General features: G+C 38.0%; 1 protein-coding gene across 1 annotated transcript in view; it reads right to left on the minus strand.

Moving 5' to 3' along the window:
* Positions 1-242: 242 nt before the first annotated feature.
* The window catches only part of TXK (TXK tyrosine kinase), a 38,048-nt gene continuing 21,664 nt past the window's right edge, over positions 243-16,626 (minus strand). Inside the window, 6 exon segments of the mRNA XM_043971715.1 lie at positions 243-415; positions 6,065-6,222; positions 9,846-9,873; positions 9,876-9,966; positions 11,665-11,729; positions 14,451-14,667. Coding sequence (XP_043827650.1) covers positions 347-415; positions 6,065-6,222; positions 9,846-9,873; positions 9,876-9,966; positions 11,665-11,729; positions 14,451-14,667 — 628 coding nt within the window. The 3' untranslated portion in view covers positions 243-346.

Below are 16,626 nucleotides of genomic sequence, written 5' to 3' on the forward strand. Positions count from 1 at the left end.
TGTGGTTGTGGCCAAAAAGCCATTATGCTTTCATAACATAAAACCAGGGGGAAAGATGGGGTTTTAGTTAGAACCCCCAGAGCTCCCCCAGCTTACCACAAAGAAATTTTGGGTCCCACTTGCTCATTATTTTGCACCTATGATGACAATCTAGTAACCACACTACAAACTGTGGATTGAAGATATAAAGTGAAAAGCTTCATACATCTTCACAATGTACAAATGTCATCCATCATAAGCAACTTTCTAAAGAAGATCATTATCAATAACAAAAAAAGGAATTTCCTTTCCTGAAAGTTGGACAAGGAGGACACTGGTCTCAGGGTCTTTGATGTTCCATCTCAGGTCACCCAGTCTCTGCTATATCTGTGAGTGCCTGAGTCAATTCAGCAAAAGTGGGGCGGCCTTCAGGTTTCTGTAAGAGGTCAGATAAGAGGACAGCATAATCAGAAGATTCATTCTGACACAGGTTATGGGCTTGCCTGGCACACAGCCATAACCTCAAGCAGAAGTACGCATACAAGGAAGAGAGCCATCAGACATCATTTCAGCAAAGGCATCAGAGTAGAGTTAGCCACAAATAATATGCTCTCAGCACAAAATAAAGGGGTGTGTGTGAGAGAAAGACAGAGACAGAAGGAGGTAAGGGGGAGAAAGACAGAAAGAGAGAGAGAGAGAGAGAAAGAATGAGAATCTTTTGGCAACTGTAAAATGAGGGTAATATTACTACCTGCTTCACAGGGTTGTTATGAGGCTCCAATTAGATAACATATATACAGAATTTTGCAAACCTTAAAATACTTTATAAATGTTAGCTATTAGTATTATCATTACCTTTTGCTTTTTACAGTCACCCCCCTCATACACTCATGTGTATCATGCCCAAATATGAAAGATTCAGTATACTAGGTCAAAAAAGTCTTGTTGGGGCATAGGACGGGGTTTGGATCCCAGTCATGGGATGGCTTAAAGGTAGGCAGACAACAAACTTCTATTAGGTGCCTGCTATGTGTCAGGCACTGTGCTAAGTTGGAGTACAAATGCAAGCAAAAAAGAAAGACAATTCCTGCCCTCAAGTAGCTTACATTCTAGTGGGGAAGACACAAGAAAGCTGAGAAGCAGGTAACAAAAGGAGGCATGCTGACAAAGTAATAACTATAGCTGGGAGGGAATGAAGTATGGCCAGCCTGGGCCAGTCCCCTTAAACGGTTTAAAAAGAACATCATTATTCCGGACTGTTTGCTTTCTAGTTTACCCAGTGATTTTCTAAATCTAAATTATTTCTGAACCCTTAGGTCATATAGAAGCAAAAAATTATAGGTTTTGGAACAGGAAAACCCCTTAATAATGGAGTTCACTATTATGTTGTGTTTTAGGATTTGCAAAGCTCTTTACATACACTATGCCTTTTGATCCTCACAATCAACCTCCTTTTATAAATAAAGAAACTAAGGTTCAGAGAGATCATTTCCCTTCTTCCCAGTCATAATGACTCCTCAGTCATGTCAGACAAACAAACAAAAAAAAAAGCTGAGCTCTATATAACAGGCTTTCATTCCATATGAAAACTCTATGAGAACAGTTAGGAGGGAAACAATGATACTGATCATAAATCCAGAGGCAGGAGAGATCAGTGTGGAGACTGAGCAAGGCCTTGAAAAAATGGACAGAATCGTCAGATGAGAAGGAGTGTGGTGGGCATTATACATAAACATCATTTCACTATAGACAACCTCTTAGACCCTTTCCAACTCTAAATATATGAAGCTGTGGGCGTATTTCCCATTTCTGTGATATATCATTTATTTGTACATAGTTGTTTGTGTGTTGTCTCACTTGTTAGACTGAAAGCTCTTTGAGAGTAGAACTGTCTTTTCTAAATTCCATCTTTATTATCTTCCATGGCTCAAAAACCTACAATGACTCCTAATTCCTCACAAAGTCCAACACTTCTATCTAGTTTTCATGGCCCTCCATAATCCCTTCATCAAATCCAACTGAACCTCTTAGTGTCCGCTCACCCCACCCAACCCCTAGCAAAAGAGGTGCTCATCTGAACTGGTAGAGGAATTTATCCTTGGGAGTTCCCTATACCAATGTAATCTTGTCTGGTTTTTTTAAAAGAAAAGGAAGGGGAATATTGGAAACAATGGAACTCAAAAGCTAGTGTTTGGTAAAGTGGAAAACATCAATTACCTAGAAAAAACTCTGATGAAAATCACTAGGTAAAAAAAAAAAATAATTAAAAAAGAAAAAAGAAAAGAAAATCACTAGGCAAACTGAAAAACAGTCTGCCAGAAATTAGGAGTACTAGATTATGAAAAGATTAGAAGAGAAACAGATTGTACACCTCTCCCAAGTATGGGTAGGAAATGCATTCTTAACTAAACAAGAGATAGAGGTAATTACAAAAGATAAAATAAATAACTTTGATTACATGAATTTGAAAAGCTTCTTCACAGACAAAATGAATGCACCTAGAATAAGAAATTATTGAATGGGAGAAAATCTTTGTCTCAAATTTTACTGATAAGGGCTTGGTATCCAACTTATATAAACAACCAATAAATGCATATGTAATACTAATAGCCATTATCCAATAGATAAACAGTCTAAGAATATGAGCAGTTCTCAAAAAAAAAAATTGTAAAGTATTCACAACCATGTGAAAGAATGCTCCAATTACTAATAATCAGAGAAATGAAAATCAAACATGGCTGAGGTTTCACCTCATATCCTGCAAATTGGCAAAGATTACCCCCGAAAATGGCAGTAATTAATGTTGGGAGGGATTGTGGAATGAGAGGCACACTAATACATTGTTGGTGGAGCTGTGAAATGGTATAACCATTTTGGAAAGCAATTTCGAATTATGCAAATAAAGTGACTAAAACGTCCATACCCTTTGAATCAGAGACTTCATTACTGGGTTTATACTCCTAGGAAGTTATCATAGAAGAAAGTTACCATATACATAAAAATATTTATAGCATACTTTTATGATAGCAAAGTACTTGGAAATTGCGATAATCCATTGATTGAGGAATAGCTAAAGAAATTGGGATATGTGACTACAATGGCATATTACTATTCTGTTAAAAATGATGTATATAATGAATACGGAAAGCATGGAAAGATTTATATAAACTTTATATTTATTTACATAAATAGAACCAAGAAAACAACATACACAATATGTACCCCAAAAAGTAAATAGAAAACACACACACAACACACACACACACACAAATGAAAAGTGAATGTAGCAAAATTATAAAGATCAAACATGACTCAAATGAAAAGACATGAGAGTATAACTACACACTGCACATGTTTTTGGCTGTTTTAAACTATTGATCAGATGGATTTTTCCTTTTTTTTTCTTCTTTTTTAGTCTGGGTGGGGCCAAAAGAGAAAGGGGAGGGAGGGAAGTATTACTAGGGATATTATTACGATGTAATAACAGAAGACCAATAAAAACTTATTTTTTTAAAAAGGAAGGAAGGAACTTAGTGTGTCAGTTATTAGAGATTCAGGAGATTGGAATTAGGGAGACAATCAAAGAAGCTGTTGCAGTAACTATAGAATTAGAAGCTAGAATAATAGAATTTCAGAGTTATAAAATACTTCAGTGCCTATCCAATCTAATCTACTAATTTTACAGATGGGGAAAAGGAAGCCATGAAAAGCTAAATGACTTACCCAAAATCACACAGGTATGAATTGGCTGACTGGGGATTTGAGACCTAGGTCCTCTTTATTCTAAGAGCAGCTAGGTGGCATAGGTAGCTATGCACCATAGTGCATAGAGTGCTCGTACTGGAGTCAGGAAGATTCATTTTCATGAGTTCAAATCTGGCCTCAGACACTTACTAGCTGGGAAGTTACCTAACCTTGGGCAAGTCACTTAACCCTGTTTGCCTCAGTTTCTTCATCTGTAAAATTATCTAGAAAAGGACATGGAATACCACTCCAGTATTTTTGCCAAGAAAACCCCAAATAGGGTCATGAAGAGCAAATAAGGCTGAAAAATGACTCAACAACAACAAATCTCTGATTCTAAAATTTCTCTTCTTTCTACTACATTACCAGCTTCTAGCCATGAGATGGCAAGAACATGGATTAAAGTGTTTACAGTAGTGGGGACAGCTAGGTGGCACAATGGATAAAGCACTGGCCCTGGATTCAGGAGGACCTGAGTTCAAATACAGCCTCAGATACTTGACACTTACTGTGTGACCCTGGGCAAGTCACTTAACCCGCATTGCCCCACCCAAAAAAAAAGTGTTTATAGTAGGAATAAAGATAAATGAATAAACCCAAAAGATATTTTGTTTGTTTGGTTTTTTTAGTGAGGCAATTGGGGTTAAGTGACTTGCCCAGGGTCACACAGCTAGTAAGTGTTAAGTGTCTGAGGCCGGATTTGAACTCAGGTACTCCTGACTCCAGGGCCGGTGCTCTATCCACTGCGCCATCTAGCTGCCCCCCAAAAGATATTTTGAAGGAAGAAACAACAGGATTTGGAGACAATTCAAGTACAGAGGATTAAGAAAAAGGAAGAGGCAAAGATGACTCTCAGATGAGAAGCCTTGGGAAAATAGTGGTATCATTTAGAAAAACTAAGACCCTAGAAAGGGGAACCAAGAGATAATGAGATCAATTTTGAACATATAGAACAGGAGACAATGGTCACACATCTAATTGGAGATGTTCCATTTGGAATGTGTTTTCCAGTTGGAAATATTGACTGAATGAGGGGCAGCTAGATGGTGTAGTGAATAAAGCACTCTCCCTAAAGTTGGGAGGACCTGAGTTCAAATGTCAGCTCAGACATTTAGAAGCTCTGTGACCCTGGGAAAGTCACTTAACTCTAATTGCCTTAAATATCCCAGGCCATCTCCAGTTGTCCTGATATATATCTTGCCACTGGATCCAGATGGCTCTGGAGGAGAGAGTGAGGTTAGTGATCTTGCACAGCCCTGCCTCACTTAAATCCAATTCAGTTCAAGTCATGGCATCACCCTGATATCATGTCCTATTCCGGACAAACAACAACAACAATTGACTGAACATCAAGGTGAGAGGTTAAAGCTAGAATTGGAGACATAAGTACATCTCTTTAAAGGAGCAATTATAGAAAAATAAAAAGAGAGGGCCCAAAACTGATACAGCAGTGATACGCAATAAGGAAGAGGAGCCTGAAAGGGAGACCTCCCCAAAAAATGAGCTCTGAAAGGAAGCATAAACAAGAGCATACATTACTGAAAATAGAGAAGATCATTTCTTTTCTTTTCTTTTCTTTTTTTTTTGGAGGGCAATGAGGGTTAAATGACTTGCCCAGGGTCACACAACTATTGAGTGTCAAGTGTCTGAGGCCGGATTTGAACTCAGGTCCTCCTGAAAATAGGGCCGGTGCTTTATCCACTGTGCCACCTAGTTGCCACCACCACCCCCCCCCCCAGAAGATAATTTCAAGGAGTGGCTGGCACCTTAAAGGGAATGAACATCAAGAGAATTCACACAATAGGTCAGCAACCATCTAGACCTACCTATACCTAAAATCAATCAATCAATAAATAAAAATCCCCTCTACAGTATACCTAACAAATTCCATCAGGTGATCCTCAGATTAGAAAAAGGCCTTTGAGGTCATGCAGTTCAACCTCCCTAATTTTATAATCATGGAAGCTGAGATACAAACAGATCAAGTTGTTTACTTGCACAAGGTTACACAGCTAAGTGGTAGTGCTCAGACCTGAACTCAGGTCCTCTAACCCCAAAGTCAGTGCCCTTTACAGCTAAGGCCACGTTTACCCAAAAGAATGGATTTTTAAGAGGAAAAAAGTACACTGACCTTTGCAGAAGAAAAATCAACACAAAATAGCAAATAAGGAATAGCCACACAGAGAGGATCCTTCACTTAAGGTTCTAATGAGTCATGGATGCGAAACAGACACTTTCTTGCTCTTTTAAGGATGGCTTCTTGAGTCCATATGTGAAGCAGGCCAGGTCAGTGCCAGAAGAGAGAGCCTACAGTCTATGTAAGAAAGTGTGAAAGACCAACCTCATGCCAACAGCTGTACATGACTTCATACACAGTCATTGGAGCCAAGTGTGGACGATACAGCCTGAACCCTTTGGAAATAGCTTCGACAACTTGTAAATTGGATTCCTTGGCGAAAGGCATCTTGCCCTCAGTAAAAACTTCCCACATCAAAATTCCTACAAAATAAAATACACAAAGGCAAGTTGGAGAGGAGAGAAATAATTACTCAAAAAAAAAAAAAAAAAGGGCAGCTAGGTGGTACAGTAGATAAAGCACCAGCCCTCGATTCAGGAGGACCTGAGTTCAAATCCAGCCTCAGACACTTGACACTTACTAGCTGTGTGACCCTGGGCAAATCACTTAACTCTGATTGCCTCAAAAACAAAAACAAACAAACAAAAAAAGTTGGTTACCTGGGATGGCCATAGGGGAGGAATAGAGGAGGAAAATTATATACAGGAAAAACAAAAGATCAAATTTTATTTTTAAAAACACCAAATGTACAATACCCCCCTGCAATTTTTAAAACTTTTTTTACCACATAAGGAATCATAACCCTTATTACATCCTGTGTTATTTTATACCTCTTGAATAATTACCTAGAACTAAATAAACTTTGGTTAGAAAGTAGACTCAGCCTCTGAAAAGGATTGTAAACAGAAGTTGCCTCCTCCTGTCCCTTTCAGCAGGTCAAAATGGCACCCCCTTCAGGGCAGCTAGGTGGCGCAGTAGATAAAGCACCGGCCCTGGAGTCAGGAGTACTGAGTTCAAAATCCGACCTCAGAAACTTAACACTTAACTAGCTGTGTGACCCTGGCAAGTCACTTAACCCCAATTGCCTCACCAAAAAAAAAAAAAGGCCCCCCTTCCCATGTTCCCTGAATATGCAGCAGCATTCTTATTCCTAAGCACCATATGTGGTCCCCACATAGGTTTCTATTTCACTATTTGAGATACTCAAGATATAGCAGTATTGTATGGGTTACAAGAACACGACAGTCCTTCAGCTGAGCCCCACCTGGTAGCCAGCGTTGGATTCCAGTCTGCCTGACTGGGCTTAGGGGTAAGCACTGTGATGAAATAATGGGAATTTAGCAGATACTCAAAGACCCACCTGAGAGATTAATCTATACTGATTGAATCAAGTGAGAGTGATTGACTGCTGATTAGCCTACTTCAAGTTAACTGGATTGTAATCACACCTGGCTAGCCCTTAAGAAAGTATTGTTCTCAGAAGCTAGACTGTGAACTCTAAACTTGAGAACACCTTCAAACCAATATATTTGGATGATGCCAACCAATCAGCTTGAAGCAGTGTATAATATAAGGACCGCCTCTGTTCCAGACCTATAAAAAGCTTCCACAATCAGCTTGCTGGAGAGTTCCTGATTAAAGCAGGTTCATGGTGGATGACTTGAGGAAGAACCCAACCAGGCTGGAACTCTAGGTTAGATAGGCCTTTTCTTAACTTTCTGAATTCCATGTTAATACCTGTATGCTTTAATAAATGTTTAATGCCCAAAGACTGGTGCTAAAGCTTCTAATTTAAGGCGATCACACAACATAGATTTTAAACATCACAGCACACACATATTTGCACAGTAGTTGGCAGCTATGGCAGAAATGAAAGAATAATGGCTCTGGAACTGAAAAATCCAATTATTGAAACCCATTCTTATTATTTTCTCAGTGGCTAACCTTGGTCAAATGGTTTAGTCTCCTCTAACTCCTCATGGGACAGTAGAAAGAACCCTGGGCTTGGAATCAGAAAGACCTGAGATCAAATCTTGCTTCCAACACTTACTAGATGTACGACCTTGCAAAACCAAAACCTTTCTGAGCCTCACTTGTTTGAATCTATAAAACAGAGACAATTATATTTCTAGTAGCTACTTCAAAGGGTTTTTGTGAGGGAAAGAGATGATGTATGTAAATACTTGGCAAACCTTAAAGCAAGCACACATGTTCCCTCTCAGACTTGTTCTCATCTCTGTGTGTATGGGTGTGTGCCAGAAAAACATGGCAAGACCTATATGGAACTGATGCAAAGTGAAGGTGAGAACAGGGAGAACACTGTATATAATAACAGCAATATTGTAATGATGATTGCCTGTGAAAGACTTGAGCACGCTGATCAGTGCAATGATCCAAGATAATTACAAAAGACTCAGGATGAAAAAATGCTAATCTACCTCCAGAGAGAGAACTGCTGCATTCAGAATGCAAATTGAAATATAATCTTCTCATTCTTTCTTTACTTTTCTTGCTTTTTTGAAAGTATCACTAATACAGACATATGTTTTGCATGATTTCACATGTATAATTGATATCTTGCTTGCCCTTTTGGTGGGTGAAAGAAGGAGCAGAAGGGCAGGAGAGATTTGGAACTCAAAATTTAAAAGAAAAAAAAACCCGCTAAAAATAATAAATAATAAGATGGATTAAGAAGCATCCTTTACCAATGATGAAAGCACAGTACCCACATCCCGAGAGAGATGATGGACTCAGAGGTTCAGATGAACATATTTTTGGTCATGGCCAATGTGGGAACTTTTCTCACTTGACTATGCATTTTTGGACTTCCTTTTTTCTTTTTCTTTTTTATTTTCAGTGGTAGGACAGGGATGAGAGAGAGAGAAAATAGGTTTTCATTAATTGAAAAAATTAATTTAAAGAATTCTTTAGCACCTAGGACAGTGCCTTATACACTGTAGGTATTCAATAAATACAGTTAATTACAGGGACTACTTAAAGGCACTCCCAACAGGAATTCTTGAGTATTCACCTGAAGACTAACTTGGGTCTTTGCCCTGTACACACAGGGGTGCAACCTCTCAGCTAAATTGTTGACTGTAAGCTTATTTCCTCATCTATAAAATGAAGGATTTGGACAACACCATCTGCAAAGTTCTTTCCGGCTCTGATGTTCTATGATTCTATTATTCTAAAATGCTACCTGCTATTACAATTACTATTATAAGTAGTGAAGAATTAAAGAGACTGAGGTTGCCAGTTTGATACTGTTGAGGGCTTGAACTTTTCTGCATCTTTTCTCTGTTCTCTGGTCACAAACTCCATCCCTAACCATGGCCAGCCATTGGGCAAATGAAGGTCTTTGGTCATAAGGGAGACTGGCCTAGAAAGTATAAATGATGGAGTTCAGATCTATCACTAATCTTGGAAAAAAAAAGTACATGACCTACTGAGGATGAGTTTATATGTACCATCACCCTCCTTTATGAAGGCCAGCATATACATGTGTATCAAGTTTTATAATGTACATCTAAACTAAGGCTCTATGCTATATTTTAAATTACCTAAATCCCACAAAATCTCAAGAAAATGAATTAAATATGGTGGATCCATTCCATGAATAAAGTGCAATTAATTCATGTTTCCAGGTGAACAATAGGGACATTTTATAAGTTTAAATGCTAGCTCTATTTACAAATTCATTAACTGATGAGGAAGTTCATTACATAACAGCTACAGATACCCTGGGATCAATTTTCTTTTCAAGACAGTAGTGGGGGAGAACTGTCAAGGGACTCTTTGTTTTAATTTAAAATTCAAAGTTTTAATTAACTTCTCACTTGGAAAGGAAAATAAGCAATCTCATAAGCCTGTACATCATAGAAGCCCCCGAAGACTGTTTGGATGGTTCAGACCACAGAAAGCAAGACCATAGATCTGAGAAGACACCATGCAAATTTCATCTTGCACTAAGAAACAAGGTGAAATGATGGTACTCCTCTACTTTGACAATCAACATAAAACCAGCTTCATCAAGTGAACTTACCAAATGACCAGACATCAGATTTGCCTGACTGTATTTGTTGAAGTGAAAGACTTCAGGGGCTGACCACTTAACTGGGAACTTGGTACCTGAAGAGCTGATATATTCATCATCTAAGACATACCTACAACCAAGTGAATACAAATTACAGTGAAATAAAAGCATTAATTATAACAGGTTCCCCTTTTTCATTCAAATCCTCAGGCAACTTTGAGTTGGCTACATAGTGAAATCCCCCTAAAAAGGGGCAAGGCATAATTCTTTAATACAAAGAGGTTTTGTGACTTCTTCTTATTAACAGTGTAGATACTGTTGGCTTCAAACTTTACCAGTTAACTTCAGTATTTATGCTATTGTTTGGTTCTCATAAACCTGTAGCAATTCTTCAAACCAAATATGAACTTTAAAATCACAAGTTATCAGCATGGAAATGTTAATCATAATAATTATTTATGTATTAAAAGATACACACTAGCCTCAGTGAGCATACTCATTCTTAGGAGGAAGGTGGGGGGGCTATGGGTATAGAGTATGGTATACACAGAGGCTATTGTCATGTCAGCTTTGCTTAACTACTTTTCTTTGTTACAAGGGAGGGCTCAATGGCAGAGGCATATGTTGGGAAATGATTGTGGTACTAAAAACAAAAATCATCAATAAACTTTTAAAAGAGTAGCATATTGAAGTATTCTAGTAACCAATTCTGGGAAGGGAAAAAAGACATGAATCAACCCCAAGCATCAAATTTCATGAATAGATTTTAGCACAGAATGAATTTAAAATTCAAAAAAGAATTAAATTAAAAGTTGTTTCAATGTCTTCTTTCCTTATTTAGCTGTGAACATTTGAGATTTGCAACTTTTTAGGTAAAAATCCCTCATTTATTATAATGACCCTGCATGAAAAATGAACAGGGATAAGCATCACCTCCTTTGACAGAACTTTGGACTGGCTTTCAAGAAATGAGTGACTTCCTGAAAGACAGGGACTATCTGTCTCTGAAGCTTCAGATAATGATACTATGAAGATAGAGAAGATTAAACAGTTATACTCACATTGCCCCATTTCAAAAGAACACACATATCATAAACCCCTCTGGCCTATACAATACTTTTTGTCTGTTTCTGTATGCCTTTCTCTTTGTGTGTGTCTTTTTGTGTGTGTGTGTGTGTCTCTCTCTCTCTCTGTCTTTCTGTCTCTCCATCTCTGTCCTTTTTTTCTCTTACAAAGAAAAACCAAATGTTTCATTATAAAGTCTAAAGAATGATCAGAATTATGGTCAGACAATTATTTAGTGGAGGAAACCTCAACCTGACACCTGGACTGAATATGTTGCATAGCTGTTCTCAGCTCTTGTGAACTGGGTCAACAGGAAATAATAGCCACAAAAACAGTTAGCCCCAAAGCTAACTCGCCCTTAGAGTGCAGAGCTGGTTGATAGAATTCTCTTCCCCAACCCACCAGTGGTCCTTTGACAGTCTATGCATCCTTCAGAACCTGTTTCAAGTGCTACATCTTACATTAAACCTTCCTGAATCCTTGAGTCTTTCCTTTCTCCAACCTCCCTGCAGTAGTATGTCTCTATTAAAGAGTTTTAATACTTGGTTTTTGCATCGTAATTAGCCCATGTCCAATCCATGTGGATAGGACAAAGACTTTCTTATCTTTGTGCTTTGTCCACAGAAAGCTCATGATGGTCATTAAGTTAACACTGAACAAATGGACAAAAGGAAAGCTTTGAAAGAAAGACAGGAAGGAAGGAAGGAAGGAAGAAAGAAAGAAAAAGAAAATGATATCTCTAGGTTCTTATATGTTCTCTTACCTTGCCATTCCAAAGTCTGAAATCTTTACTATGCACGTAGCGCTGACCAAACAATTTCTGGCAGCCTGTGGATAAAGGCGAACAATATATGGCCAAAATTACACTCCAGCAAGATGTTTTTCTACTGTAGCTTCCCCCCTCCCAGTTTATTTGTACCCCCCTATTCTATCTTTCAGCCTCTGCCCCCATAATCCATTTCTAGAGACTGTCATGGACGATAATAACCCTACTGATTATTGTTGTTGTTCACTCATGTCCAACTATTGACTCTATTTAGGGTTTTCTTGGCAAAAATACTGGAGTGGTTTGCCGTTTCCTTCTCCAGCTCATTTTACAGATGAGGCAAACAGGGTTAAATGACTTGTCCAGGGTCACATAGCTAATAAGTGTATAAGGCCAGATTTATACTCACAAAGATGAGTCTTCCTGACTCCAGGCCTGACACTATCTACTTCACCACCCAGCTGCCTTCACACAATGGCTTTTTAAATGATACCACTTTCAATAAGATTTCTTGCTTTCTCAGAGAGTTGTCTGGGTCTCAGAGAATTTACTGGCTCATGGCTGTGCAACTAATAAGTGCCAAATGCAAGATCTGAACTCAGGTCTTCCTTACTCCTATCACTCCAACTTCTACAACAAGCTGCATTTATTTTTTAATACTAGGATAGAATGTTGGACTCTAAGTAGTAAAGATTGAGTTTAAATCCTGTTTCAGATATTCACAAGCTATGTGACCCTGGGCAAGTTACTTTAACTTCTCTTAGCCTCAGTTTCCTCATCTGTAACATAGGTATAAATAATAGCACTTATCTCATTTGTAAGGATCAAATGAGATGACATATGCAAAGCATTTTGTAAACCTTAAGGCTCTATATAAATTCTAACTATAATTACTTATTAATGTAGCAAAGAAAACAAACTCAAACAAAACCAAACTCAAACAGTTCTGTTCTCCCAAGAAATTGCTTGCTCATTATTTTTATTATACTCTTCCTCAAATGTCATGTTTGATATACCAAACCCAAGAAAGATTCACTCCCTTTGAGGGAAAACTCTTAAGTATATATCTTATCATAAACTTAACTATATATCTAAGCATTATTTCCTGAGCTATGTGGTAGATATAACTTACATTATGTGACAAAATAATGGAATTTGGCAGATACTCAAAGACTCACCTGGAGATTAATCTAAACTGATTGAATTAAGTGAGAGAGATTGACTTTTCTGGTTAGCCTACTTCAAGTTAATTAGATTGTAACCACACCTTAAGGAGGTATTGTTCTCAGAAGCTAAGGACTTTGAACTCAACTTCAAGTCCAGTGAACCAATGGATTTGGATGACACCTACCAGTCAGCTTAAAGCAGTGTGTAAGGACCGCCTCTGCTCCAGACCTATAAAAAAGCTTCCACACTCAGTTTGGGAGGAGTTGGTGGTTAAAGCAGGCTCGTGGTGGAGGACTTGAAGAAGAACCAGACCAGGCTGGAACTCTAGGCTAGATAGACCTTTTTCTTAACTTTCTGAACTCCACGTGTTTTCCTTTTAACTAAAACCTAGTATGCTTTAATAAATGCTTAATGCCAAAAACTAGTGCTAAAGCTTCTAATTTAAGGCAACCACACATTAGATTTTTAGACACACATATCACAGTTAGATTTTAAACATCACAATTAACATAAAACATATACCAAAAGTAAATGTTCTGTGTAGACAACTGGTCTCTGACTTAATAGTTAAGTTTGAAGGAGTTGCCTGAGTCAGAGAGTTCAGGGAACTTGTTATTAACTTTTATGAATACAAAGTACACACAAATAGAATATCTGTGTAGATCAACTGGCCTTTGACTTAGTAGATAAGTCCTACCAAGGGTGTTGCCCAAAGTACTCAGAGACTAAACCTCAGAGGAAATATTTAGACCTGTCTTCCTAATACTATGGCCAGGACTTCCACTACACCATAATCCTAAAATCCCCTCTCAATCTCATCTTTATACTTTGGTACTCCAGGCACCCCTGATTCATCTGAATAGGTAACCCTTCCACTCACATCGTACCTTCATTATAATTTAGTAGGGAGGTCATCAGAGATTATCATACTTTTAAAAAAATTTCCACCTGCTGGCCAACTTTCTGGTGAGGAACCTCTCCACATGTAGCTAGGCTGGTTTTCAGACAGGCAGTTCGTCCTTCACTAGGTTTCTATGCAAAGCCCTGGTAAGAGTTGCCAAAGCATATGCTATTCTGTGATCAAAGGCTTCCAGAACCCAGGGTCACTTTCACCCTACAAAAAGGCAATTTCTGTCCTAAAATAGTACTTTAGGCATGGTTCATATTCAAAGATTTATAATTTCCAATTAAAATCAAAGTGATTTAGTAGAATGTATGCTATTTTGCTTTTATATCTCTATCTTGACCACCTAACATTCTGCCTGGCACATAATAGGCATTTAATAAATGATTCTTTAATCAATCATTCAGTCAGCAAGCTTTTATCAACAACTTATGTAGTGCTAGGCACTACGCCAGGTGTTAGGCAAAGAAATGCAAAAATGATATAATCCCTGTCCTCAAGAATCTTATATTCAGAGGAAAAGGGTAAGGGTAGGGTAGGATACAATAAATGTAAAATAGATACAATTACATATTAGAGGCTTTCTCTGGTTGGTAGGACCTTCCACAGCTTGCCGCATACTGGCATAGTCTTCCAAGATTACATCCATGTCAGATAAGGCATTGGATAAAATACAAATGAAGCAAAACTTGACTTAACAACTCATACTTACTAAATCCCGGTGAATGAAGCTACTCCTCTCTAGGTACTCCATCCCTTCACATACATCCTGGCACATGCTCAGTAGCATCCCTCTCCTAAGTCTTCCTTGTCTCTGTCTGAGATAATTAAGCAGAGAGCCATTTTCCATAAACTCTGTTACAATGTAGAGTGGCTTCTGTTGGATGCATACTCCATAAAGTTGTACCAGTCTTGAATGAGATAATTTCCTGTTCAAGAAATACATTTTAATAATTGAAAATTTGTAATTCAACTATAATTCACTTAAACAGAATTGGGGTAGAAGGTTTTTTTTTTGAGGGGAGGGATTTTTAAACCTGCTTTGGCACAATAAGAGTACTTAGCATTTTCATCTTCTGGACACAATATTAATCAAAACTTATGATTTTACTATAAAGATGGAAAAGTAGTTTTATTCTCTTTTACTAACTTAAGAAATTGGGCTTGAACAGTATGACCAAATTGATAGAATTGGTCTATTTCAGAGTGTGAGATGAAATATAGTTATCTCCACTAATCAGTCCCTGATGCTCCCCATTTGCCTGGGAGGTAATGACAAGACCATTCCAAATTATCAGATGATTTTTGTTTTGTTTTGTTTTGTTGTTGTTTTTTGGTAGAGCAATGAGGGTTAAGTGACTTGCCCAGGGTCACACAGCTAGTAAGTGTCAAGTGTCTGAGGTCTGATTTGAACTCAGGTCCTCCTGAATCCAGGGCTGGTGCTTTATGCACTGCGCCACCTAGCTGCCCTCAGCAGATGGTTTTTTAAAATTCCAATTATAATCAGGAAAATAATAACTGATAGACTATAAGATTAAGAAGGGGTTGAGTGATGATTGGGGAGTTTGAGTTTAACATGTCTCATGATCAGAGTCATAAGTAGCATATAGTGATTGTGACTGAAATTTAGAGGATTAGGACAGTATTTGTATTTCTTTAGCAGGTAGAAACAACAGAGTTGAGTACTTCACTAGCTAAATGGAAAGCTACCAGATGGCATGCATCCTTCTCACACACCCCAGAAATTTCTTGTTCCCTCCCCCACATCAGCATCCCTGGAAGTGGCTTTGAGGTATCCCCAAGTCACTGTCAATGTCTCTCCCCAGGTGAGCTTGTTTTTAAAAATTGACTCGAGAACACATTTTATACTGGTTACTTTGAACAACAAAATTTCTAGTTATAGCCATAAGCAACAATCAAGAGTTGTTATATGATATTGAATTTGCTTAGAAAAAACAAATATCAAATTATGAAAAAACAAAAAGGAAAAAACCAAGACTATTTCAGCAGCTTTGAGCTAATTCTGATCTTCAAAGCAAACAGCTCAACAGATAAGAATAAAACAAAAATGTCCTTTCCATGAAAAATGAACTATATCACATTCCAACCATACTTGAAAGAATGGACTTGAGATCAAAGTGATATGTTTGTGGTTGTTCAGAAACTACAATTTCATCAGTGTGAGGAAATGATGCAGATCTTGTAACTCAAGGTCTTAGAGCTGCCCAGGGGCATACTGAGAGGATCATTAAAAATATGGTTGGTTAACATTTAGAAATGGAAGTGGTGATTACAAAGAGGCAGCTTGGCTTCATCAAGAACAGGTCATGCCAGACTAACTTGATTTCCTTTTTTGTTTTTTTTAAAACAGGATTATTGAAGTAGTAGTTGAAGGGAATTTTGCGGACATAGTTTACCTAGAGCTGATGTTATTCTTGTGAAAAAGGTGGAGTTATAGATCAAAGAATAATACAATAAAAAACTGATTGGATGGGGTAGCTAGGTGGTGCAGTAGATAAAGCACCAGCCATGGATTCAGGAGGACCTGAGTTCAAATCTGGCCTCAGACACTTGACACTTACTAGCTGTGTGACCCTGGGCAAGTCACTTAAACCTCATTGCCACCCCCCCCCAAAAAAAAACTGATCAGATGGCCAGATTCACAAGATAGTCAGGAAATAACTCATTATCAATGTGTCCAATAGAGTATACCAAAGATCTTTGCTTGACCTTGTATAGTTTAACATTTTTAACAATGACTTGGACAAATTCTTAGATTATATTCTCATCAAAATTGCAAATGGCAAGAAGCTTTTCAACTAACATAGTCAGGATCTGAAAGTATCTCGACAGACTAGAGCACAAGGCTGAATCGAATGAGATAAAAT

Source organism: Dromiciops gliroides, chromosome 6 (genome assembly GCF_019393635.1).
Source record: "Dromiciops gliroides isolate mDroGli1 chromosome 6, mDroGli1.pri, whole genome shotgun sequence".
Classification (NCBI taxonomy): Eukaryota; Metazoa; Chordata; class Mammalia; order Microbiotheria; family Microbiotheriidae; genus Dromiciops; species Dromiciops gliroides.